General features: G+C 45.9%; 3 protein-coding genes across 4 annotated transcripts; 2 read left to right on the forward strand and 1 right to left on the reverse strand.

The window, feature by feature from the left end:
* Positions 1-861: 861 nt before the first annotated feature.
* LOC118103232 (kelch-like protein 41b) lies at positions 862-4,776 on the forward strand. Its single transcript, XM_035149955.2, has 6 exons — positions 862-2,154; positions 2,823-2,980; positions 3,235-3,342; positions 3,614-3,799; positions 4,186-4,332; positions 4,408-4,776. Exons 1-6 carry the CDS (start codon positions 1,042-1,044, stop codon positions 4,517-4,519), a joined length of 1,824 nt encoding a protein of 607 aa, XP_035005846.1. The 5' UTR covers positions 862-1,041; the 3' UTR covers positions 4,520-4,776.
* Positions 4,777-4,961: 185 nt separating this feature from the next.
* On the forward strand, positions 4,962-8,333 carry LOC118103264 (2-oxoglutarate receptor 1). 2 transcript variants are annotated; one of them, XM_035150010.2, is made up of 2 exons: positions 4,962-5,821; positions 6,817-8,333. In XM_035150010.2, the coding sequence occupies exon 2, from the start codon at positions 6,826-6,828 to the stop codon at positions 7,843-7,845; it is 1,020 nt and encodes a 339-aa protein (XP_035005901.2). In that variant the 5' UTR covers positions 4,962-5,821; positions 6,817-6,825; the 3' UTR covers positions 7,846-8,333. The 2 variants fall into 2 exon arrangements, with proteins under 2 accessions (XP_035005901.2, XP_035005900.2); XM_035150009.2 differs by lacking the exon at positions 4,962-5,821 and adding an exon at positions 5,834-5,975.
* Positions 8,334-10,734: 2,401 nt separating this feature from the next.
* On the reverse strand, positions 10,735-23,551 carry LOC118103250 (heparan-sulfate 6-O-sulfotransferase 3-B). Its single transcript, XM_035149986.2, has 2 exons — positions 22,631-23,551; positions 10,735-12,212 (listed from the first exon to the last, which is right to left on the reverse strand). The coding sequence occupies exons 1-2, from the start codon at positions 23,170-23,172 to the stop codon at positions 11,447-11,449; spliced, it is 1,308 nt and encodes a 435-aa protein (XP_035005877.1). The 5' UTR covers positions 23,173-23,551; the 3' UTR covers positions 10,735-11,446.
* Positions 23,552-25,462: the final 1,911 nt, after the last annotated feature.

Here is a 25,462-nt window from a genome sequence, read left to right on the forward strand (position 1 = left end):
TCACACTTCACCAGCAGCCAGACTCAACAATATAAACTCTGATTCATCTGCATACATCAGTCATGGCCTTTTCCTGATGGACAGTTTCAACATCTTGCATTGAAACGCTCGGCCGTAGAAAACGTTAAACCGTAAGAAGGAGGAAAACGTTTAGTGACGGGAGTGAACGTTTTAAAATGCAGACAAACACACACACACACGTACACACACACACACGCACACAGAAGCAGCTGGGCTATGATCCATCCAGCAGGGAGGAGCGTTCTGATTGGTGGAGAGAGCTGCTCGTAGCGGTGGTCGTCACCTGTTTCTTCAGACAGCTGCTGCGTTCAAACTTTACTACGTTTCTACGACCACTTTTAGTGCAAAGTGATTTTGTGTCTCATTTCAGTAACAATAAGATAAGATCAAATAGATTAGAATTAGAATTAAATAGGTAGAATGATTAAAGACAGAATTCGTGTCACAGAAATAGAAGAAATCAAATATTCCTTGGACTTTAAAAGTTAAAACACAATAGATTTTCTCGAGGGTTATTCGCTGGAATCCATATTTGAGCTAAAGACCAGATCTATAGGATGAAAGTGACTGAGGTGATAAAAGTGAATGAGAGTATGTTCTAAATGAAAAGATGATCTGCAGCCGCAGCTCTAAATACACCATCATTGGTTCAGAAGCTATTTGAGGACGTTGACAGCATTGTCTCCGTCCCCCTCCTGCCACATGACACTGTGTGAGCTGAATCATGGTGGCTCCTCTCCGGGCCCAGCGGCCAGTTGCTTCCTTCAGTCTGTGGCAGCAGCTGCTCCAGTCGAGGCCTGCGCTGTGATTCGGCCCAGTCGGATTCCTCCGGAGCTGCAGCGGGCAGGGGGCTATATTTAGAGCGGGACAGGATTAAATGTCAGGGTCTTCACACCGGGAACCTTTTCTCTGCTCTCCCTTTTCCAGCCAGGACCGACTGCCAGCAGGACCTGTGGCCGTCACCTCCTTCCTCTCTCCACAGACCCCTCGTTCGCCTGCCGTGTCCCCTCCTGACGCACCATGGACCCCAACGCCATCAAGGAGGAGCTGCGCCTGTTTCAGAGCACGCTGCTCCAGGACGGGCTGAAGGAGCTGCTGAATGAGAACAAGTTTGTGGACTGCACCCTGAAGGTGGGCGACCGCAGCTTCCCCTGCCACCGGCTGATCATGGCCGCCTGTAGCCCCTACTTCAGGGAGCTCTTCTTCACAGAGGACGGCAAGGAAGTGGAGAACACCAAGGAGGTGGTCCTGGAAGACGTCAACCCCTCCATCCTGGACATGATCGTCCAGTACCTCTACTCGGCCGAGATCGATCTCACAGACGACAACGTTCAGGATATAATCGCTATGGCGAACAGGTTCCAGATCCCTTCTGTGTTCACCGTGTGCGTGAACTACCTCCAGAAGAAGATGTCCCTGATCAACTGCATGGCCATTTTCAGGATGGGCCTGGTGCTCAACTGTCCCAGGCTCGCCGTGGCCGCACGCAATTACATCGCTGACCGCTTCGAGGCCCTCTACAAAGACCAGGAGTTCCTCAGGCTCGCCCCCCATGAACTCTTCGCCATCATCGGTGGCGACTCGCTGAACGTGGAGAAGGAGGAGCTGGTGTTCGAGGCCGTCATGGCCTGGGTCCGCCACGAAAAAGACAAGCGCATCAATGTCCTGAAGGACGCTTTTGACTGCATCCGCTTCCGTCTGCTCCCGGAGAAGTACTTCAAAGACCGAGTGGAGACGGATGACATCATCAAGGCCGACCCGGAGCTGCAGAAGACGATCCAGGTCATCAGGGACGCCTTCAAGGGGAAGCTCCCGGAGAAACCCCTGAAGAAGGAAGGGGAGGAGGGAGCCGACAAGGAGGAAGGTGAGGAGGAGGACAGCCCGTTCCCCGGGTTCCTGAATGAAAACCGCAGACATGGCATGTTTACCCGTGACTTCATCGTCATGATCAACGACGCGGCGGCGGTGGCGTATGATGTCAACGAGAACGAGTGCTTCCTGGCGGCCATGTCAGAGCAGGTGCCTCGTAACCACGTGAGCCTGGCGTCACAGAAGAACCAGCTCTACATCATCGGCGGACTGTTTGTGGACGAGGAGAACAAGGACGTGCCTCTGCAGTGTTACTTCTACTTGGTGAGCAGCTCCTTCGTCCAAACTCTGGAGAAGAAGCTGAAGAAGACTTCGGCAAATCTTGATGAGAAGATAGAGATCACTCTCGTATCTTAAATTAACCATCACACGTACCTTTAATACGAAGCTGTCGTCATTGGATAGACCCTTTCAAACATTGGGAATATAAAGCATTTACGAAAAAGAAGCAGGGTGAACGCGAAAAGTGTGTGTGATTATTTATTCACCACACAACTCACAGCAGTTATTTTAAACTAAATTAAATATAAACCCAGTGCAGTAAAAGGTCTGAGGCGTCATCATCAACTGATCAGCAAAACCGACAAGCAACCAAAATCTGAGATTCTTCAGGATGCATCTAATTCTCAATAAAACTGAATCTTAGTTTTTCTATTATTAAGAAATGTCCCAACATGTTTCTCCTCTTAAGTGAACATGAAACTAGTAGGTCTGTCTCAAAGATGTGTGAGAATAATCTTTCATCCTTTATTTCGGACGATTCTCCTACGAGAATAATTGGATATTTCTTTAGTATTTAACAGCCTGATCAATAAGTTGATAGCATGTAGGACGGTGATTCACTTCCTTCCTTACGAGGACACAAAGAGCTAATGGCCACTAAGAGGGTGTTTTATTGTGTTTCTTATTATCGTCTCTCTCTCTCTCTCCAGTTGGACCAGCTCACCTCTGACTGGGTCGCTCTGCCGCCCATGCCCTCCCCCAGGTGCCTCTTCAACATCGGAGAGAGCGAGAACCTGCTGTTCGCCGTGGCTGGAAAAGACCTGCAGACCAACGAGTCTCTGGATTCTGTCATGTGCTACGATGTGGAGTCAGTGTTCTCTCCTCCCTCCTTCCATGCTTCTTACTTTCTGTCTGAGTCAGCCGATAATTAACTGCAGGAAGAGTCTTCAAAAAGTAAAGATGTGTAGTTCAGGTTTAATGAACCATGATGTGATCTCAGCTGCTGTGGTTGTTTGTTCAGTCATTATCGACACATTCAGATTGATTTGGCTCATGATCACATGTATGAAGCATGTTCCAGACTAAAGAGCCTCTAGTGACGGTGTGACCTCCTTTCTTCAGGAAGATGAGGTGGAGTGAGAGCAAGAAACTTCCTCTGAAGATCCACGGCCACGCTGTCCTCTCCCACGGAGGACTGGTCTACTGCATCGGAGGAAAGACGGACGACAAGTGAGTGTGTGTGTGTGTGTGTGTGTGTGTGTGTGTGTGTGTGTGTGTGTGTGTGTGTGTGTGTGTGTGTGTGTGTGTGTGTGTGTGTGTGTGTGTGTGCAGCAGCTGTTTGTCGTATATCACAATTCCACTGCTGCCGTCCATGATGATCTGACATGTTACTACCAGGGACTTTTAAAGATGGAGGACGCCTCCTCCGTGTTAGTGAATGGGACATGGACCAAATGTCAAATATGTTATATTGAAGAGTTGTTATTCTTCTTCTCCGCAGCAAAGCTCTCAATAAGATGTTTGTGTACAACCACAAACAGTCGGAGTGGAGGGAGCAGGCGGCCATGAAGACGCCCAGAGCCATGTTCGGAGCCGTCGTCCATGACGGCAGGATCGTGGTCGCCGGGGGGGTCAACGAGGAAGGACTCACTGCGACGTGTGAAGCCTACGACTTCGCAACAAACAAGTAGGATTCTGCTTCCAACTTTCTTTTCTCTTCTTAGTCTGGTTAGGACATTTTATTTGGTAAACCAGTTATTTAATAATCATGTTTCCTGTTGTACCTTTTATGATGAAAAGTTATTCTATAAAGTATTTCGATAAAGTTTTATAATAAAACAAATTCTTTATAATGAAATATATAGTGTATATAATGAAAAAGACTGTTTCAGCATTAAATCATTATGTCTTATTTATTTATTCAATATAACCTTGGTCGCTTTGAGCCTCCGTATTTTGTGTCTCATCCACTAAATATAAAAGGCTGAATTTCAGTGAATACACCAAAGTTCAAAAGACGCAGTGAAGGCTCCATCTTCCACTTGACCTTCTCTGAATGCCACCTCTCCTCAGGTGGGAGACCTTCACAGAGTTTCCCCAGGACCGGAGCTCCGTCAACCTGGTGAGCACCGGTGGCGCTCTGTTCGCGGTGGGCGGCTTCGCCATGATCCAGATGGAGAACAAGGAGGTGGCTCCCACAGAGGTCACTGACGTCTGGCAGTAAGTCTGAGTTCTGGGTCTGATGTCTCCTCTGTGTCGTTGTGCTGGATCTGACTCTGCTGTGTCTGTCCTCAGGTACGAGGACGATAAGAAGCAGTGGAGCGGGATGCTGAGGGAGATGCGTTACGCTGCCGGCTCCTCCTGCGCCTCCATGCGCCTCAACGCCGCCAGGATGGCCAAGCTGTAAACAGAGTCGCTGCAGAAACCTCCTCCTCCTCCTCCTCCTCCTCCTCCTCTTCCTCCTCCTCTCTCCTTCCATCTTATCCCTGTCAAGTTGACCTTTGACACTGAACTCAAACATTTCTTATCTGCACTGTAAACACTCGGCTCTGCACCGTCCCCACAGTATCAGAAGAGAAGCCCCAGTTTAGATGAAACCTCGCAGCTCTGTTTACGTCCTTTCTAGCTCTTCTTTTGTAAAATAAACTTCTTTGATTGTTTTGATTTCGTCTCATCTATAAAAATCATAAAAATCATAAAACACACCTGCACTGTGTAGATTCTTTGTCCTTTTAGGTAAACAAGGAAGTGGGTTTACAGCAGGTTTACTCTCTGTATTTTAAACCCAGGTTGATAATATTCAAACACGTCACACACTCATTCATGTGTGTGTAAACAACTCTGCAGGTCGTAGAGAGAGGAGTGAGCTAACTCGCTGCACTTTTAACTTCACTGTGTTTTCATTGGTGCTAAAAGTGAATAATTAGGGTTAAAAAGGAGAAGCAAGTTGTTATTTGATGCACGATTCTGGATCCTGATCCAACATCATGATCCAGGATGTGGCCGCAGCAGCAAATCTAGATCTGCACCATAAATCACAAGTGTATTTTGTGAGACATTAATGTGATGAAGAGGAAGAGGAGGAAGGAGAAGCTCCATGTGTTGTTGTTGAGCCCCATGAGACAAACTGTGATTTGTGAATCTCGGCTACACAAATAAAGTTTATATGTTTCATACGTGTCTAATATAAGATAAATTCTGTCACCAGTTCTTTCACATAACTAAGAACAAGTCCAGAACAATACGCTGCGTCGGGACGAACATGACGGATCCCCAGAATATCTTCTGTCTTGTAGGATCCTTGTAGGTAAATGTGACAGCAAAGGAATTTGATTGAAAATGGGTGGATTCCTAGTTGAAGAACATACGTCTGTGTTCAGGGTTTAAAACACTTCATGACACGATGTGTAATCTGAAACCAGGGCCTGTCTGTGCCAGATTCAGGTAATGACCTGGTGAATCTGTTACTGGACTTCACCTCAAACCAGATCTGAGCAGAATCTTTCAAAACACAGAACCGACCCTTGCACTTTATTGGCTCATGCATGACACCAGGAAGTCGGAACAATGGGCTTTCACAGTGAAATGAGCTGGAGTTCCCCCCTGGGTGTGGAAACTGGCTGAGTGGGAGGAGGAGTGACGGAGGAATGGATCTGGACAAGAGACCAGGAGACGCAGAAGGTTTGGACTGAAGACGCTGTCACTCACAGTGAGTAGAAAATGATTTTTTAACTTTATCTTTATCTTATGATGCTTTTTATGTTTACAGGTGAAATTGTTTGAAGGGGAACAAGCTCCCACAGAGTGTAAATGTCACCTCACATCCATAATGAGAGCAGCACTGACAGCTGAGGATGCCAGAGGTGCTGTCATATCCACATTCTGTTTGTTTCTTTCCCACTGAGTTCGCTTGATTGTTTGTTTCTGTGCTCGTCTGCTCGCCTCCGGGTTGTTTCCTCCTTCCTGCAGCAGTAATCACCTCCGACAGTCATGAGGGAGGTGAGGGGGAGAGGGAAGGAGGATTCGCTTGAAGCCTCCTTGTTATCTCATATATTCTTCCACTCAAAACTTCCATTATGAAAAAGCACAAATACAGAATTTGTTCATTATACTTGAAAATGCAAATGAATATTCTGAAATCTACAAATTCCACCAAGGTCTGTCTGTCTGTCTGTTTGTCTCCTGAACCTCTTTTCTTCACACTCAACATATTCCCAGACACTTCAGCCACATGTGTGAACCTAAAGTTCCCACTTGTGGCCCAAAAAGCACAAAACAAACTCGGGCCGCCCCTGGTAGCTTTGGCTGACCTGCGGTTTAGTTATGGCCCAGATCTGGATAACGTCATTCCACTCAGCATGTGGGTCAAACAAAGTTTGCTATTTGTGTTTAATGTTTAATGATCTAGCTCCAAAAAGCTTAGTTATTCTACAGAGATTTAAAAAATACTTACATTCAGCAATAGGACGTGTTTTCTATTTGTATTTTTTATAAAGAATTCAATGTGATTTAAATGTCAAGGCCATTAAGCAATTTGAATAAAATCTATAATTTCCTGTTCTATTAATCTTCAGATTGTATTTTATTGTAAATTTAAAAAATGTCATAATGTGTTTGAGTTTATAATCTGTTTGAAAATGAATCAGTTAAATTGTTTTAGTAAAAACGTTTTAAATCATTTTAGTGAAATTGTTTTTCAAACAGGGCTCCAGAATGGCGACCAGCCTCTACTATGGAGACGACCACAACTGCACGTTTGTGGACCGACTGTTGACACGTTATTTCCTGCCCGTCTCCTACTCCGTCATCTTCATCGTGGGCCTGGTGGGAAACGTGACCTCCATCGGCATCTACCTGACGAAGCTGCGTCCCTGGAAGAGCAGCAGCATCATCATGGTCAACCTGGCGCTGACCGACCTCCTGTACGTCCTCAGCATGCCCTTCCTGGTTTACTACTACAGCAACGGGGACTCGTGGACGCTCGGCGACCTCATGTGCCGCTTTGTGCGCTTCGGGTTTCACTTCAACTTGTACGGCAGCATCCTCTTCCTCACGTGTCACGCAGTTTTCCGCTACGTGGTGGTGACGAGGCCTTTGAGGGCCGCGCAGGTGCAGCAGACGTGTTGGGGAATCGTTGCGTGTTCGTCTGTTTGGATCATCACCGCCGCTGAGATAACCCCCATGTTGACGATGAAAATGTTGGAGGAACACGACAACAAGACGTACTGTATGGACTTCGCGAGCGCCATACGTGATAGCGTGGGCTCTTCTGATCAGCGCTGGTATAGCTGGCTGCTCACTACGCTCGGATTTTTACTCCCCCTAGTGGTGGTGTTCATCTGTTACATCGGTATCGTGAGAAAGCTCGCAGAAGGGCCCGGCGCGAGCACTTCCAGTCGGATGCGAGCGAGTCGTGTGACCGTGCTGATCCTGGTGGTGTTCGTTGTGTGTTTCCTGCCGTACCACATCTTGCGTGTGTTGCGAATAGAAAGTCGAGGTACGTCAGAGACACCGTGCATGGTGGAGCGGGTCATCCACGCCGCGTACATCATCTCCAGGCCTCTGGCTGGACTCAACACGTGTTTTAACCTGGCTCTGTACACTCTGTCAGGTGACAAGTTCAAGGGAGCTTTCCTCAGCACGTTCCACTGGAAGGGTTGGCTGACCAAGGCCCGGCCGCTGCTGCACAAGGCCTTCGTCAGCAGAGCAGGCGCTGACACGGCTGCTGTGTGAGCAACAACTGTCCAACACCTGATTCACTCCAGCTGCTGTCAGACAGGAGGTTCTGCAGACTTTCTCCACTTGGCTATAAAAAAAAAAGAAAATCTAGAGGAGCCGATGTGAGAATGAACACGTTACATCTTACGCTCTGGAGATTTCTGTGTTGGTGTGAACGCGTCTCAGCGGAGAATCTCCTGCTGCGTTGTTCAAGTGAGAAAGACAAACTCTGTCCTGAAACTAGTTCTGCTGAGGTCATGTCTCAATGCGGCTTCAGTGGACAAACAGTGACTCACTCTGATGTGTGGAATCACAGATTGTAAATAAACTGACCTATTAGTGTCGGGCAGAAAGCGTGTGTCAACCCCTACGTGGAAATATACATAAAGGTAAAAGTTTGCATGTTAGATTAGACTCTGTCTTTAACTGTCAGAGTGATTTACCTGAATATGATGATAATCTTCTGTTTCCTATTCTAATCAATAAAGTAAAGTTGTGCTGGTTTTGATGACTAAACTTTTAATGATCCCTCTTGACGTATAATGTGTGTATGTCCTTTGCATATAGAGGCAATATCCTAGGTTATACTTTATTGTTTGTGTGAATAAAGTGATAACAGAGCTATAACCTGGGCCGAGCTGCGTAAATATAGAAACAACAGTTTTTTTCTTGTGACGCGATGCAAACTGATGGAAATCCTCATTGACTCCAACCCATAAATATCTGTGTCTCACCTGTCGTGTGGAACAATGAGCGGATTCAGCACATTTACGATTCAGACATTCAAACAGCTGCAAACAAATAAACTAAGAAAAACAATACACAAGACCCATATAAAGTAGCATTGTTTCTTATTGATGAACCTCAAATTATTCCTTTTTAACTTGTGAAGCACCTTCTTACTGTATTTTTAAAGCTGCGATATAAATAAAGTTTATTTTAGAAGGTTTTTTATACGGTGGAAAATATGTTGTTCATACTGAGGCCACTAGGTGTCACTGTGGCCCCTGTATGAAGAAATGGCGCGGGACACAGCCGGAAATGGAAAATCAAACCCGGAAGTGTAGAACCGCCCCTTTCTACTAATGGAGCTGGATGTTTTCTAAATGGGTAAATATGCTTTAAAACGTGATTATTAATAATAATGATAGTAATTAAAAGTGTAAAATGTGAACTGTTTGCTTCCTCTCTGTTTTCAGATCCAGAACATGTTCAGTGAATAAACTGGAGAAACTTTTACCGTCTGAAAACATTGTAAGTTCACTTTTAAGACTTTGTTATTGTTCCTGTTGTAGAACTTTCTCTAATAGAAGCTAAGTTCATGTGCTGAGATTTAACAGTTCCATGAACCAAGTACTGAGGTCAGTTTGTTTTTAAAATGAAACTTTAGTTTCTGTACTCTTGTGACAACTACACATTTATTTCAGCTTCATTTTCAAAAACATATGTAACTTTGGCCACTAGGGGTCGCTGAGCAGCGGTTAAGCAGCGTGGGATCATGGGAGTTGTTGTCTTCACCACCACTGCCCAGAAAATCCACCAGCAAACGCCAATGAATGTTCATGTATCTGAGAAGCTTGGTTTTAATTAGTTAATTGATGATATAAAAACAGAACGAATCCTCATGATTGACAGCTGAGTCTGACTCGTGATTGGTCGAGGGCCAGTATCAGTGGGACCTTGCCACTGCGCAGGTTCCCAAGATGGCAGCGTTTTATATTCTGGCCTCATTATGGATAGTGGGAGGAAGTGGAGACATGTCGTCCATCTTGATCTGCAGTGTGATGTTGCATCAGATGTTACTTTCTTGAATTTAGAATTAATCATGTCTCACATTGTGAATTTCCTTCATTCAAAATCCTCTGGAAACAGGTGGAAGCTCAGAAGCAGCAGTGTGATTAAACATCTCCTGCAGCTACTGGTCTGTGGAACAGTCTGAGCTTGTGTCGAAGCACTTAGCTGCGTTTCTCTGTGCAAATGGATTTATCTTCCCCATGAACTAACATTTCTCATTTCCAAAGCCGACATGTGCTGACAACTCAGGAACCAGTGGGTTAGAATCCGACTTGATGGCTTCGATACTGCGATGTACGAATCTTAGTGAAACAGCCATTTGAAACCTCCTGGAACAAAGTCTCCCTGTCAACACAGACACATCCCGCGGAGATAACGGAAGCTTTTACGTTATTTGTCTTTCACTGGCTGCTTCATCCTTGATTACGGAAGTTTCTGCTGCGCCGACTTCTCCTGGTTTATGGCTGCGATCAAATCAAATATGAAGCTGTGTCAAATAACAAAGATGGAATTGGCGTAACATTTAAGGAGTTTGTGTCCAGAGAGTCGTTATCGCAGGCTCATATAATTCTAATCTTTATCTGTTCCATGTTGTGCAAGTAGAATGTCGACTGCAGCTGGGGATAGAAAGGCTATTTCAGTCTGTGGACATCACCGTTTCCCTTTCTGCCCCTGATCTCATCGTCACGAACCAAACGTCAGGTGGAAGAAACAATTCTTTAATGTTCTCCAGTGTCTGTGGGAATGTGTTGAAACAGATTGCTTTTCTACTCGAGTGCAAATGGAAGCGTCAGTCGAGCTGCGTACTGTATGTTTGTGGGATTATGAGAGTAGAAGGCATTCAGCCAGCCACCGGGCTGCTTCTGTTCTCTGCTGCACCAGAGTCACGGTCAATTGAACTTTAAACGATCAATTTGTGAGCGAAGAGCCTGTGATCAATGTCCTAATGGTGGAAATACCAATGTTCCATCACAGTGATGTAAGAGCGCTGGAGCTGGCTCTGACAGGCTGTCTTTCAGGCCTGCGGCGCTGCTCTCCTCCAGAGCAAGCCTCCGTGTGTGTCAGTGTGTGCGTGTGTGCGTGGTTATGGGAAGAAGTTGTCACACTGTGTGAGGATTTCAGATTTTTATGGTGAGAACATGCTGTGAAAAAAGGAGCAAAGCAAGAACATGTGCATGTACACTTGCGTACCACAGAGGCGGTCAGGGACAAATTTACATCACTGGATACTGCATGTTTTTTATTTTTACAACACATTTCCTGCAAGAAATCGACGCCTTGATTGTTTCTGCAGCTTCGTCAGTCAGAAAGAAAAACACAGCGCAGACTATAGCGCCAAGTTTGTGCTTTGATATTCTTATGAAGCCAAACACCACAGAGCAACTACAAGATTCCACTGCTCGACACGGCGCTAGATCACAGACATGACACAGATCATCCAAAGAGTCCTTCGCCATTTTGATAAGATACTAAATCTGCCCTTCGTCATGAGACACCTTATTTTTTTCAGTTATTTCTTAGCGAAATTTAGGAAACATTCTCGCTGCTTTGAGAACATTCAAAGCACTGGCTAACAAATAAATAAATACATTTCACAACTGCACTGCCAGAACAAAGAAACCAAATACAAAATGTTTATGTTGCCATGACAAATACATCCATCATAAATATTAAGACACCATTGGGCAGTCCAACAAAGCGTCATGAGAGCAGGAGGTTTGGCAGATTTACAGCAGAGGTGAGACAAGGAGACGGAGGGAGGAGCACGATGAATCAGACAGCGACCAGTCAGCGCCTCTGTGGTTTTAGTTCTGTGTTCTCCTCACCACTGCACCACCTGGCTGCTGTAATCCTCTGTGGTGGCCGCATTTTCAAGCACCTTCACCACGTCCTGCTCCTCGTCTTCCTCCTCTCCTCCTCCTCCTCCTCCTAGTCTCCAGAGCTCAGCCAGATAAGTCCTGTGCAGCTTCTGCCTGTGCTGCCTCTCCTGCCTCCTCCTCAGCCGCTCCTCCTGGTGCTGCCTCTGGCGGTTGTACTGGTAGCGCCGCAGGAACAGCTCCTTGGCGTACTCGTACAGCTCCATGTCGAGGGCGTTCAGCCCCTCGATGCGCCAACGCACCTTCTCACTGATTCCCACGCTGGCCGCGCGCGTGCTGTTGATCTGCGTGAAGGCCCGGATGAAGCGCAGGCCAAACGTCCGCTCGAAGAGGTACTGCGTCTTGCGCTGGAACTCCGTCAGGCCATAGAAAGCCATGTTGCGCAGGTTGGCCTTGGCGCTGGCGAGCAGCACGTGGCCTCGCTCCAGCTCGCTCATGGAGGACATGTTGTAGCAGCCCACCAGGCTGAGGTCGGCCAGCATGCGGACCTGGCGGTTGTTGGCGAGGTTAGACGGGCAGTTCATGAAGTCTGCCAGAGGCACGCCGGTCCAGTCGTCGCCATTGTAGCACGCGGGGAGCTCCTCCTGAGTGGGCGCGTGGCCATCACACATGTGGAGAGCTGTTTTCCAAGTGGCCCCACGCTGCACGTGCTTCCACTCACTGAGGTAGCGGGACACGGGGTCACGTAGCATGGTGATGTAGTAGAAATTCCTGCAGAGACAAATAAAGAGATACATAAGATGAGATGTCCAGCATGCACTGGTGGGGTCAGTGGTTCTATTCCTGACAATTGGGCAAGGCATTAAACCCTGAACTATGGGATAAGTGAGTGATGGACAAAGCACCATGTATGAATGTGGAGTGGGAATGGGTGAAGCTGATCTGTAATGTGATGCACTTTTAGTGCGTGTGAAGCGAGAAAAACACTTCCACCCGGTGAAGGAGGATGAAACTATACATCAAATATCTCATATCCTGCTGCAGTTAAAACCGAAATACAGAGCAGAAGAAATATCACAACCCTGGAGGTATATGGAGCGACTGAAAGTGTGATTAGGGTTTAAATGAAAAACATCGTCGAGTGCGTCTGTGGGTGTTAGAGAGCAATGCAGAACAAGCGTGTATGTCATTTAATATCCTGCAGATGTGAAATTATTTTCGTTTTTGTCTCACCCATTTTCTCCTGTCTACCTCTGGTAATATGTTTTTTCCCCTCTCCATCTCCAGCACCTTTCGTGTTTCTGAGTCACTCTGATCTGCCTCAAACGGCGCCTCACAAATTGCTGTAACGCAGCCGCATGGAAACCTTTCAGCTAACAAACAGCTTTCTGCTCTCATCTATTGAGTTCAGTGATGACCGGCAGCGCGGCGAGGTGACTGAAGGAGTCGGCGGCGGTAGAATAAAAAAAAAAAAGAAAAGTTTTTCAAAAATGAAAACAACATGGATGAAAGGGAAATTGAAAAGGTTCATCTCGTGTGCAAAGATCACCACGACCTCACGGCGTCAGACAGAAACCAGATATTAAGTTCACATGAAAAGCCAAACATTTGATTTCTTTCGGGTTTACTTTCTGCGAGCTTTCAGTTAACAGCTAAATAAAGAATTTGGATTCAAGGACGTTTTGCTGCAATGCTGCTGTGGAAGCTTCTCTTATAAACCCTATTCCATGAATGCTCAGTGCATGATGCAGTCTCCTTCCCACTTGTTACCAGTATAAAGCAACACGGTGAAGTTCGTGATAACAGATCAAAATTAATCAACTTCCTGTGTTTATTCTCAGTCTATTATCGAGTGTATCAAGTGTTTCTCTTTATTCTAGTTCACGCTGAGATGTCGCTGTAACCAGAGTTCCCAGCAGATATCAGCGTTTTTTTCCTCAGAACTGTAGATGCAGATGGACAATGTTGGGTTCAGTGCAGCCAGACAAAGAACAGATGTCCGAGGTGTATTGAACTGTTGAGTACAGGCCGTGGATGAGGGAGAGTTCGGACTGTCGGTGTTGACAAAATCTGGATATTTACAAAACGGAGGATAAAAAGGAGCGGCTGTTGTGGTAAAATACATCGATCTCTATAAGTTAAATCTTCCATTTCTAAATCTGACGTGTATTAGATGTAAAAAGCATCAACCATGAAACCCGGAGCTTTTACAATGAGAGCATCAATGCATCAGCTTTTCAGGTTCGCTGCTAAACTGAGAAATTAGATTTATTGAGGGAGTTGTGTTGGTGAGGAAAGCCTGCACCACCAAACAGCCGTAAAAGCTCCATAATTCAGCAATTATCGGCAGGCGGCAGATATCAATCAGCTGTGATGTTTACTCAAGTGAGTGGCATGATGATATCATGGCAGAGCTCGTCCGCAGACAGGCACACCACCCACAGATAATGGCCTTCAGCAGTGGAAGCTAAGTGAATTACCCTGCCATCTTCGCTGGCTTGAATGGACAGCACGAGATGGATGGATGCACACGAGCGCCTCACAAAGCGGCCTTTGTTGTACTTCCTGGAAAACAGCTCACCCTCTTCCTCCTCCCGTGCCTATCGTCTATCTGTGCAGCTCATCGCCAGACAGCCAGATCAATAAATGTCCGTGCAGCCCCACCTCTCTGCGTCTGCGCTTTCATTGACAAAGAGCAGCAAATGTCAGGGACAGAGGCAGGGTCAGATTATGAAGGTCAGCAATAATTACTCAGTGGAGGAATTGCTGAGGGTAAAGCAGTGCTTTGCCTTTTGCCTGAAACAGTTTGTGAGTTGAGGAGGATTTCCTGAGCTAAAACAACTCCCACCATGCATCTCTCTTAAACATTATGTGTCACCCGTCCCACTTTATTCCACGCCGGTGCCTCAGCTCTTTGCTCGTCTGCTAAATGGCTTCTAAGTCGTTTAGGCCTGATAAGGACAAAGTGGGAACGTTTTCTGCGTTCTCGTATACCTGATCGATCGAGCCCAAATCCCATGTTCTCTGGCAGACCAGCAGCGTCTCCGTCATCGCACACCCATGCATGTGTATGTGATCATGCAAAGCTGTTCCCTGAAGGTAAAGTTAAATCAGCTTGTCGCATTCTGCCACCGATCAATCCCGAGGCCTCGTTCGTGCCCTTCTCCCCGTCAGTCACCTTTCTCCACACGGCAAACCTGCAAACAATATTGATCGCCCTCTCTCCGTCTCTCTGCCTGATTGTCTCTCTCTCACTCTCTAAATCACCATCAGAAAGCTACAGAGGAAACTCGCTGCGAAAGATCGATATCTGCCTTGTTAATTCACTCACTAGCATCAAGGACATTGCCAGTCTCGTGATAAAAGCCCTGATGGAAACTATTTATGCTGCTGAAGCCGCCCATACAAAAAGTCTGTGGATCGACAACAATCTCATTCATCTTATCCTTGTGAAAAATGAAAGTACATCATGTTGCTTTTAGTTGTTTCTGAGGAGCAGTTTCACGGCTCCGGCTTTTCCAATGAGACTCGTCAATGAAGTTTCTCTAAGTATCACATCTCAAGGCTTTTCTAGCAGCCAAGTCCCAAGAAGAAACAACTTTGAGAACAAGCACAGGACTGCACATGGATTTCACACCAAAGTCAGGGTGTTGATAACTGGCACAGTTGGAGCAAATCCATTATAAAGGTGTTTCTGTGCCCAAGAGGGATCCCTTAACCACTCCCTACTGTCAATACAAGGAAAATCTAAACCCCTCAGTCATTAACGCTTCAGGCTTATCTCCCTAAAATCTCTTTTTAATGTCCTGTTGGTTGTGATAATGATGGATTTGCTAAATGTTTTATTATGTGAGTCAGAACAATTCAGGGAGCGCACTTAATAATTCTGTATGAAATACTAACGTCCTGTCGTCATCAGCTACGTGTGCTGCGTCTTTTATCTGTCCATAGTTCAGGCTCCCATCCTAAACGTTACCCAGTTGTGAGCAATATTATCAGCTCACAATACTAGATTAAATATACAGAGAGTGAGGAGAGGAGCGATGAGCACCGAGACCGGCACTGTGATCTTCATCGGTCGCACATATGAGATGCTATTTTGGGCAAATAAAGGAAAGCCCCAGGGATGCTGGTGCGGAGACGAGGGAGCAGAGAACGCTTGCAGAAGGATGAAGTGTCCAGGCATGCACGGTGTGAAGCTGTGGTTTCACTGACAACTAGGTGACAGACTGTGTTCCGGCTGTAGCCAGCAAACACTTCAACAAATTGAATTATGCAGAGTATTTCAGGGTTCAAAACAAAGTGAGGTATCATCTTTGCATCTTCCTCTGGAGACGGAATCATCCATCTGTATTTATTCCCTTTTGGCTGCCTTTCAGGTAGAGACGTTCTCCAAGAGTTCCTGGAGTTCATTTGGTTTTCAAACACACCCACGGCGAGCGCAGCGCGGAGGACGTCCACGCACACAACAACCTGGCGTGTGCAGCTTTAGTAGCTTTGGCGTCTTAGCCTTAACCTTTGCTTGACATCTTAATCTTTGCAGCTTTGTGAAGTGTCAGTCCTCTAGGTCCGTGCAGCGATGGAAAGGATAAATGGGAGACCGAGCTCTGCAAAGGTCACTTCAACCCATACAAACTGTATTTCTGAAAGGCAATCCTCAGTTTAGAAATACCTGAAGGCTGCGTCCAACCGTGTGCTGTTTGTTTGACATTGACGCTTTGAAAGTGATTTACAGCTTTCATCCTTCCAATAACTCTGTAAAATCACAAAAAATAAGATTCTCATCACACAGCAGCTGATATCATACATTTATATAAGACGTACTTGGTCAATAACAACCTAGAAATCCAGTGGAATAAATGAGTTTCCTCTCATTCAATTCAACAGTTCTATAATAATCTATCATCCGTGCAGTAACTCGGCCCAAGATAGAAACCGTGAGGCCTTTTGATTGATGGCACATATTGATCTGTCCAACAGAAATTGTTTTCTTGTCTTCAACCAAAACTAACACGATGTTCTGTATTTTAAAAAGAAAGGAATTTTCCATTCAGCCGACAGGTTTTGTACAAATCTGGAGTTGTGGATTAATCGCCCCCTTCCTCCACCCTTGTGTAATAAAACCTGTCTTCAACTGCCCCTAATCCCCCCAGGGACTGTGGAGATTACCCAGATCCTCAGAATATCTCACATTTCTCAATGCCAGACGTTCCTCACTGTCATGAGGGAGAGAGGGTTTGATTTACCTCTTTATCTAATTCCTCTAACTCCATCCAATATCCCACCACAATGAACCACCTCTGCAGAAGGTGATTGAAGACGTTCTTCAATGATTTCAATAGTATCTTTCATTCCTGCTCGTTTCTGCCCCAAAAACTTAAATGATTGTTGATTGTATTTTCCCGTCATATAAGGTATTTAAAACATAATCTCTTACTCTTATCTACAGACTTTCTTGAAGAGGTGATGATAGTTTGAAAGCATTAAAGGTCAAAATAACAATATCATAGTTTAGTATATAATTGTCATCAATAGCAATATTACAAGGTTCAAGGTTGTTGTGGTTACTGGGAGGATTTGAGGGAATTTCCGTTCCCACATCTCACCAGTGTGTCAACAGCAGCAGTACAAATAAAAATAGTTAGTGCTGGCAGAGCCAGGCTTTATCAGTTCATTATCGTATTCACACACGTCTCCACACTCTGGTCTGTTGTTTGAAATGTGTCTGATCCAATTACTTGTACTGTAAACAGGAAGGATATGCTGTGTCTTCAGATGGGGCTTTAACACTGACAAATGATTCAGTTGCCAGAAGCCATGACACCAAAGCAACGTGTCAGTGTCGTGTGACAATTATTGTCAGAGGATGTGTTTCATTGCTTTCTGCAGTTAGAAACAAACATAAATTAATACCATATTGAAGAGAAGCAGAAGAGAGTCGTCGTATCACAAGAAGACTATAAACTCCATAAAATCTACAAAACACAAACTCCCTTCTTCCTGTCCCCCCCTACAGGAAGTTCAGAGGTCATTCAACGATGGATGACGCGTCTCTTTTCTACAGATATCCAGAGATGCAGCCAAAACATCCCGGATACGAACGCTGCCATCTTGCCCACTTGGAGCCAGAGTCTGTGCAGCAGCGTGTTGAGGATCATGGAGCTGCGGTATCCAGATCCCACTGATACATGTGCTCGGCCATCAGTGAGTCAATTAAGATGTTTATATCATCAAATATCTAATAACCAAAGTTATCAGGAACATGAAACCGATTAGAATAAAGATCTATCTAATTTATGACCTATACTGCAGCCAGCCACCAGGGGCCGCTCCAGAGGCCATATATATATCATCCATCTTTATATATCGGCGTATATTTATTAATATTATTCTCATGCTGCTGTAAATCATGAGATGGAGGTGCTCGCTTTAATACTGACACAGTTAAATAACCAAAGGTCAAGTCATGCAGGCTGATATTTCTGATGCAGTCGGACTTCATCAACAGGCCGATGAAGATTTACTGTTGCATGAGTGTGAAGTGACGTACTGCAGCACCCCCGATTGAGCACGCTGAACATCCACACCTCATGAGCAACATGCAATGTCCCGCCTTCTTCACAGAGGTAAACCTGGGTCGTGTAACCATGAGAAATATTGACCAAAATCTAAAAGTATTCTCCACCTGAGGAGAGTTTTCAGATTTATCAGCCCACAGTATATCACAACATCAGGCTGCAGCACAGGCTCCCTCCAAGGACCCGTACATTCACTCCCCGCTAAAAATAAAACCCTGGTGTCAGGTACTGTACATACTCCCACAAGAAGTGACGAATCAGAACTGTCTCCTAATGCAAGACAAGGATCTAATTCACCAGCTTCACATCTTCAGGAGAAGATTACATGATTGTTACAGCAGCACTTCGTCAAACTGAGGTGATGACAAGATGGAATAGATTAAAAATAGACAAGAAAATACAGAGAACATGTACAGATTCACTGCAGACAGAATATTATGTGAGGAGAGAGAAGTACAGGAGGATTGCACGAGGATAAACGCATTTATATTTATATATACTGATTCAAGTACACACTGCACTAGCCATACCAGACACCAGAGTGTTTTAAATAGAGCCGCGGTACATTTACTGCAGAGTCATTCAACTTTTCCTTGCTCGGAGTAAGAAGGTGTTATTTACAGTCTGATTTGAAGGCATCAGATCCACAGGGAGCAGTTCCTTTGACTTCTGGTCACCGAGGGTCACATTATTCACACAATCACTGTTCTTGTCACTTGTAGTTTCAACAATACTGTGCGGTTGTCAGCAGCATAAAAACAACCCATGTGTAAGCTGAGAGTCTGACTCCACAGTCAAAAGAAACGGTGACAGCACCGCGGCAGCATTACGCCCAGAGCATTAAGAAATTCTCTCTGCTTCTAACACGTTTTCTCAATTACATACATCCCTTTCTGAAATCTCTGCATATGTCTCTCTGAAGCCGAGGATTTAAAGTGACTCACAGAAACTGCAAAGGCAGATTAACGTCAGAAAGTTGCAACCAGACTTTTTCTTTCCAATGGTCTGATGTGAATTTCAGAGAAAAATGGAGGAAACAGAAAATCAAATATCTCGAGAACTGCGTTTAGATAAAACCGTGTTTTTTTTATCATATTTCCTCCCTGTTTTACTACTGAAGCTGCTTATTTCTGCATATTTTCAGGCCCATTATACCATTATCATCATTAGTAACAGGGAACCGTCGCCAAATTAATAGCAGGACCCATTTTGACTGTGCCCAGAATGAACTGAGCTAATTGGACTGGTCCTGAGGCGTGTTTCGGCCGGCCTGCGTTCTCTGCCCTAATCTGAAATAATGAGGTCAGTAATAAGGTTACACTCTCTGACTGCACAGTGTGAGACCAGCTGCCAAGGACGAACAGCGCAGACCGGCAATTGAAGCAGGTTTGACGTCTGGCCTTACAGCAATTTTGTAGCCCGCTGCGATGTGAATGCTGTAGCCACATGCTGCGAGCAAAGCCCTGCAGGAGCCTCTGACCAGTGGCGTGCCAATCAAAAGCTACTTGAACCGGCCACGTATTTTCTTAGAGTTTCGGGGGAATCTGCCAGACGTGTGATTGAATGCAGCATGTGCTTCTTATGTTAGTCAGTCCGTTTTAACAAAATTAAAACTGGTTGCTATGCGAACTCGTTTGGTTTCCAAGGAGCTTAGTGCTGATCGTCCTCTCATTTTCTTTCTTGGTGGAAGTTTCTAAGACACATTTACCCACAATCATGACACAAGTATTGTACAATTAAAGAAAATGACATTGCAACTAATGCCGTGTTTTTGCACTATCATGCTCCACTTAGTGTAATTGTGTATTTGTGTTACTAGTTGTTACACTGGCAGGGTGTGTAGCAGAGAGGTGAAAACTATTGATCCAGGTAAAAGTCATTATTTGTTACTGATACACTGATCATGCAGGAGGACAGATGTTCTTTACAGAGCACAGATGCAGATTGTTAGAAGCCTTTGTAATATTCTGCACATTCAGTGCACACACGACCTGATCTCACAACGGGCTGAGACGCAGATCTATTTCATCTGGGGACAGAAAGTAGTGGACTGAGGCAGAGGCAGCCAGCTACAGTGAGGGGGTTCAGTGGACGATAAATACAGTCTCACTAAGGGTAATTACACACCTGAACGTCCCGAGCAGTGTCCGGCCCACAGCTTAATGCTTGTTATACTGTTTACATTCAGTTTCACATTGTCATTTAGGGAGCGCACTAAAGAATTGTGTAGACATACGTGCCACCTGTCGTCATCACCACGTGGGCTGCGTCTGCCGATACTTGACTCTGACGTTCTCTACAGAAATGTAATCAGTCAACTTAAGTTAAGTAAAAACTGTGCTGTTAGTTCAAGAGGGATTTTTAGGAATTCCAAATGTTATATCTTGTGCCGGAGAGTTAAATATCCCAGTGAAGAGTCTGAGGGCTGAGATAAGACTCTGGAACACGTCACACCCTGCTGCATGTAGCCTGAAGGTGAGCGTGGGCGTCTTCCAGTCCCATGATGTTTTATCCCTGACTGTCTGCACTCCTGTTGCTATATGTGACTCGTATCAGACGAGTCAGTGTCGCCATGCTATTACTAAGTTGGATTGTCTTTGGGAGTCAAACTAGGAACAAATGTTATGAGCACTTTTTGAAAAACACTTTGAACGATTATGTCTTAACCTCAGGTACCGAGTATAAAACAATCTGGATTATAAATATATAAAAAACTCTCTCAAGAGCAGTGGGATCAGGGCTGAAATCCAAACAAGCGACTTTTAAATGGTCGATCGGAGAAGAATTAAATATTGTATTAAGCTGAGCTGTAGCGTAAGTTGATAAAACTCACTGATGTGCACAACAAGCACAGACTCAGCTCCATCACTGCCTCGTGTGCGTCACAGTCCATCATGGTGGGGCCAGTGACGACAACCAGGTCGGACAGAACTGCAGCATGAATAAACTGCTAGAATGAAACTAAAACTAAAGGAGGGTCCAGTCAGCGCAGCGTCATGGACCCCTGATCATTTTCTTAAGTAAACAGACAGAAAATCCACAAAGCATTGGGATGAGAACACTTAATGTGACAGATCTGTGGCTGTTGAACAAGTTATGACTCACAACTCGTGTGATAAATGCATGGGGACAGAGTGAGTTGTGACTCAGGGGGCGTTTGGCTCCAATTGAGCCATTTCTTGAGCCTTTCCTCTAAAATATATAAACCTAGCATCTGGTCACATGTGAAGACTTCACTTGTAAAAGCTGTAAGTACTTATGAGTCATCACAGACGAAATATTTCCTTTATGTTAGAAGGATTTAAATGACGACATCACAGCCTGTGTGGTCAGACAGAGCAGATAGAGAATCGTCCCTGATCGAGGACGACCCTGACCTCTGTGTAGAAAGAGCACTGCCCGGATCAATGAAGTATCACGTTATCAGGGAGTACTTTTCAAGATGGCCCGGTGCAGTATCGTATTATATCAGATCTGTCTGTGCTGCGGTAAGCCACAGACGCGTCCTTCTCGGTAAACACCTACAGGAGTTTATACGGCTCTCATTAGCTCAGTGAATGGAAACACGAGTCTGTAATTGACGTTTTATAGCAGGGAATTTGGTGCAGAGCCCAGATTTGGTCCCATGTTTAGAAATGACGCCAGCCCATGTCAGCAAAGTGCCGATGTTACTGACCGCTGATTTCTCACTAACTATTATATTGAGTTGACAAGTGGTGACTGGAGTGTTGTCGATTCTCTCACAGTGCTGACACGGCTCCGAGGCGCCTCTTCAAAACGATTTAAAAGTGTTAAATTAAGTCTGATGGCTGCCGTTAATGGACTGGAAGGATTCTTGAAGGCACTCCCGCTCCGTGTCGACCCCCTTAATGCTCTCGGTAACATATGGAGATTTGCTCTCTGAACCGACTCCGAGGCAAATTGGCTTCAACACGCGGGCGGCACACCTCGGAGGACCCTGCCCTTCTTAAGTGATTTACTCACTTAAGCTTAGCTCTGCTGGTTCTGTAATTACAGGAAATTGAATCAGACCTTCAGGCGAGGAAACGCTCTGTCTGCTGGCTGCTTCCACATGCCAGGTGGCGAGCATGTTAACACCACGGCTTTAACACCCTCTGCACCCTGCATTACATATAATTAAGAGGAACTCGCATGTGTGGCAGAGCCCTGAGGAAACAGAAAGACCAGGAGAGACGGTTCCACAGAGATACCTCTGGTTTCATGTTGACAGAAGAAACCCTCAGTTACATGAGTTCTAACAATGATCACTGTCCATCACTTGTTCCTCAACACATCAGAGAACTGTGAACAATGCCCAAGGTTGTGTCGTCAAAGAGCTTTTGTCAAACCAACAACCCAGAACCTAAAGTGTGTGTGTGTGTGTGTGTGTGTGTGTGTGTGTGTGTGTGTGTGTGTGTGTGTGTGTGTGTGTGTGTGTGTGTGTGTGTGTGTGTGTGTGTGTGTGTGTGTGTGTGTGTGTGTGTGTGTGTGTGTGTGTGTGTGTGAAATTCAGTGAGTGAACAGGTGAAGGAGATGGTTTCCTCCAGTCTCATGTCCTTCATTGACGAAGGTGAAGTGTATGAATGAATGAAGGTGCAGGGGACACCTCACCTCTTCCTCCTCTGAGCGCTCTTCTTGTCCCTCTTGTTCATCACCACCGGGACACAGCTCGTCAGCTCGGTCCAGTCTGCGTGCAGCCCGCAGCTCCAGCCGGTGGAGAACCGGGAGAAGAGCCACGACTCGGCCTTCCCGGGCCGGTGGCAGGTGCACTTCCTCTGGCCGGGCATGCAGTCGCAGGGCTGCTCCAGCTGGATGTTCTTCACCAGGTGCCGCCCGAACGTGGTGCCGCCGGTCTTCTGGATGTGGAGGAACACCATCACGTCGTCTCCTCGGATGTTGAAGTCGACGTGTCGGTCCAGGTCTCGCTCCGTGAAGTTGAATCTGGCGGTGATTTTCGAGGGCAGGTCCTCGTCCGCCTCCAGCTCCGGGTAAACTAACTCGAACCCGGACGAGTAGCGCTGGAACAGCCCCTGGTCCTCGCTCCTGAAGTAGCAGGTGTTGGAGTCCGCCGGGCACACGTACTGGTACCCGATCATGAGGAAGAGCACCGCCGCGATGGGGATGAAGATGAGTCGGTTGAACTTCTCCTCCATGGTGGGAAACTGTGAATCACGAAGACGGTGATGTGATGTCCGAGTCGTGCTCCTCTTCCCCGCGTCTCATCCTGCGCGCCCGCTCCTCTCCAGACGCGCGGAGCTCCGGTTCGTGTCCCGCACTCCGGCCTCGTCCTGCACCGCAACACGTCCACTTTCCAAACTTCAGCTGCCTCTGAACACTCACCTACTCCGTGGAGGGTGAAGACATCTTGTTTTGAACCGGGTCACTCAGAAGTCGCCTGCGTAAACACAACCACCAGAGGCGTCGGTGCGTAACGGAGCATCCCCCCCGAGCGGTGCGTTCGGGCTCGGCTGTCCTGTCAGACACAACCGCTGATCGGTATCTGAGCCCGGAGCGCCCCCCACAAGCAGAGTAGAGCCAACACACCGCGACTTCCTGTCCTCACTGTCAGAATAAAACACAAGCATGTGGAAATAGGGTCAATCCAGGGGCGGATCTAGAGGATCACTGGCCCCATCTGAAATCTGACTGGCCCCTGAAATGCCCTCGTTCTGTCATTAGTCAGAGATTTTAATCAACTAGTCACTTAAGCTGTTTTCAGACATGCCCTGAACTCTGGGGAATCTCCTGACGTTCTCCAAAGGGGCTGCATGTGTGAACGCAAACGTCCAAGGGAGACTTTCTCCGGCCAGCCCCCCCCAGTAAAAACCCCAGAATGTCCGAAGGAGGCGATGTGAGAACACAGCTGGAGAAAGGAAATAAAAAGAAAGTCTAGTTTAAGGCTGAAGCAAAGAGAAATGTTTAAAGTTTAAAGAAAAACACATTTTACGGAATGTGGACTAATACTAACCTTTACTTTACTGGTCTAATCAACCAGAGTGATGCACCCCAAGTCTATACTTGGCTCTGGACAAGCTCAGTGTCTTCAACCTATGAAGTCCGATTGAAGTCAGGCGTGCTTTTATTTTGATGACCAGGTAGCCTCATGTTTTATTCTGGGCAGCTTGATTCTGCATCCACCAGTCAGCTGTCCTGGCAGCCTCATCCTCAAACACACACACACACACACACACACACACACACACACACACACACACACACACACACACACACACACACACACACACACACACACACAGAGGTAATTATTAGAGTGGCCTGGAACAAGTGGTGGAAGAAAATTACAACAGCATTACAACAGTATAGGAAATTAAAAGAACCACGAAATGACATAAACAGGTATTATTAATGATTTTTAAATTCTTATTATTGGGGCATCAGGACTAAAAGAGCTCTATATTGATACAGACCATTTACCTTTCAATTGTTATGAATTATTTTTAATATATAATTAGTTACTTGCAAATATAAAAGAGTGACTTTAGAGTAGGAGATGTACTGTTACAGCGGTGTTATTTCCTTAGTGTTATATTTATATTGCTTTATACAGGTGGTTGTTTGTCGATCATTAATAGAGAGGAGAGTGATTTCAGCACCACGGACAGTGATCAGGGACAGATTCCACAGATTCCAGAGGTGTGTGTGTGTGTGTGTGTGTGTGTGTGTGTGTGTGTGTGTGTGTGTGTGTGCGTGTGCGGACGTCGACACTAACAGACCTGAACACGTGATGCAGTACAGTTGAATTTACAGCAGACACTACAGGCTACAACTAAAGGCATGTGAGCTCCAGTAATGGACGTCCTTTAAGCCTGCTCTCATCAAAAGCTTTTGTTATTTTGCTTTAAGATGCCCCCCCCCCCCATCAAGGGATTTAACCAGGGTGTGCTTTGGAATGTATTCTGTTCAATCCTCTTTCAGCACTCTGACAACACATTCCTCTGTCTCGAGTTTAGTCCGCGGCTCACCTCTCTTTATGTGTGAGGGGACTCGGCATCCCTCATCCTAAGAGAGGGTGAGGGGGGGTGAGAGGACTCTGTGTCATGACAAGAAATATCTCATTTTCAAAAGGTCGTGCACATGTGGACACAATGTTTTTAGGCTCAGTGATGATAACGTCCTGTGTCAGCCTGCTCTTTCCCTGTAAGGCCTCTTCCACATACGATACGATGCAGTCAAAAAACAATCCATCCCTACAAATGGCATGTGGATTCAAATATGAGCAGAATCCCTGATGGGAAAGAACCTGCATTAATATTTTGTGCAGTGAAGCAAGACTTGTGTTGTACTGGCTGTGCGGCTGGGATATTTATGAGGTCCCTGACGCTCACTACACAAGCCTTGTGAGAAATAACCCCGGGAAAGTGCTGATTCAGCCGGTGGAGCAGTGTACAGGCCTCGCATTCATGGAGCTGAAGCTACCTGGAA

Source organism: Hippoglossus stenolepis, chromosome 24 (genome assembly GCF_022539355.2).
Source record: "Hippoglossus stenolepis isolate QCI-W04-F060 chromosome 24, HSTE1.2, whole genome shotgun sequence".
NCBI classification, from domain to species: Eukaryota; Metazoa; Chordata; class Actinopteri; order Pleuronectiformes; family Pleuronectidae; genus Hippoglossus; species Hippoglossus stenolepis.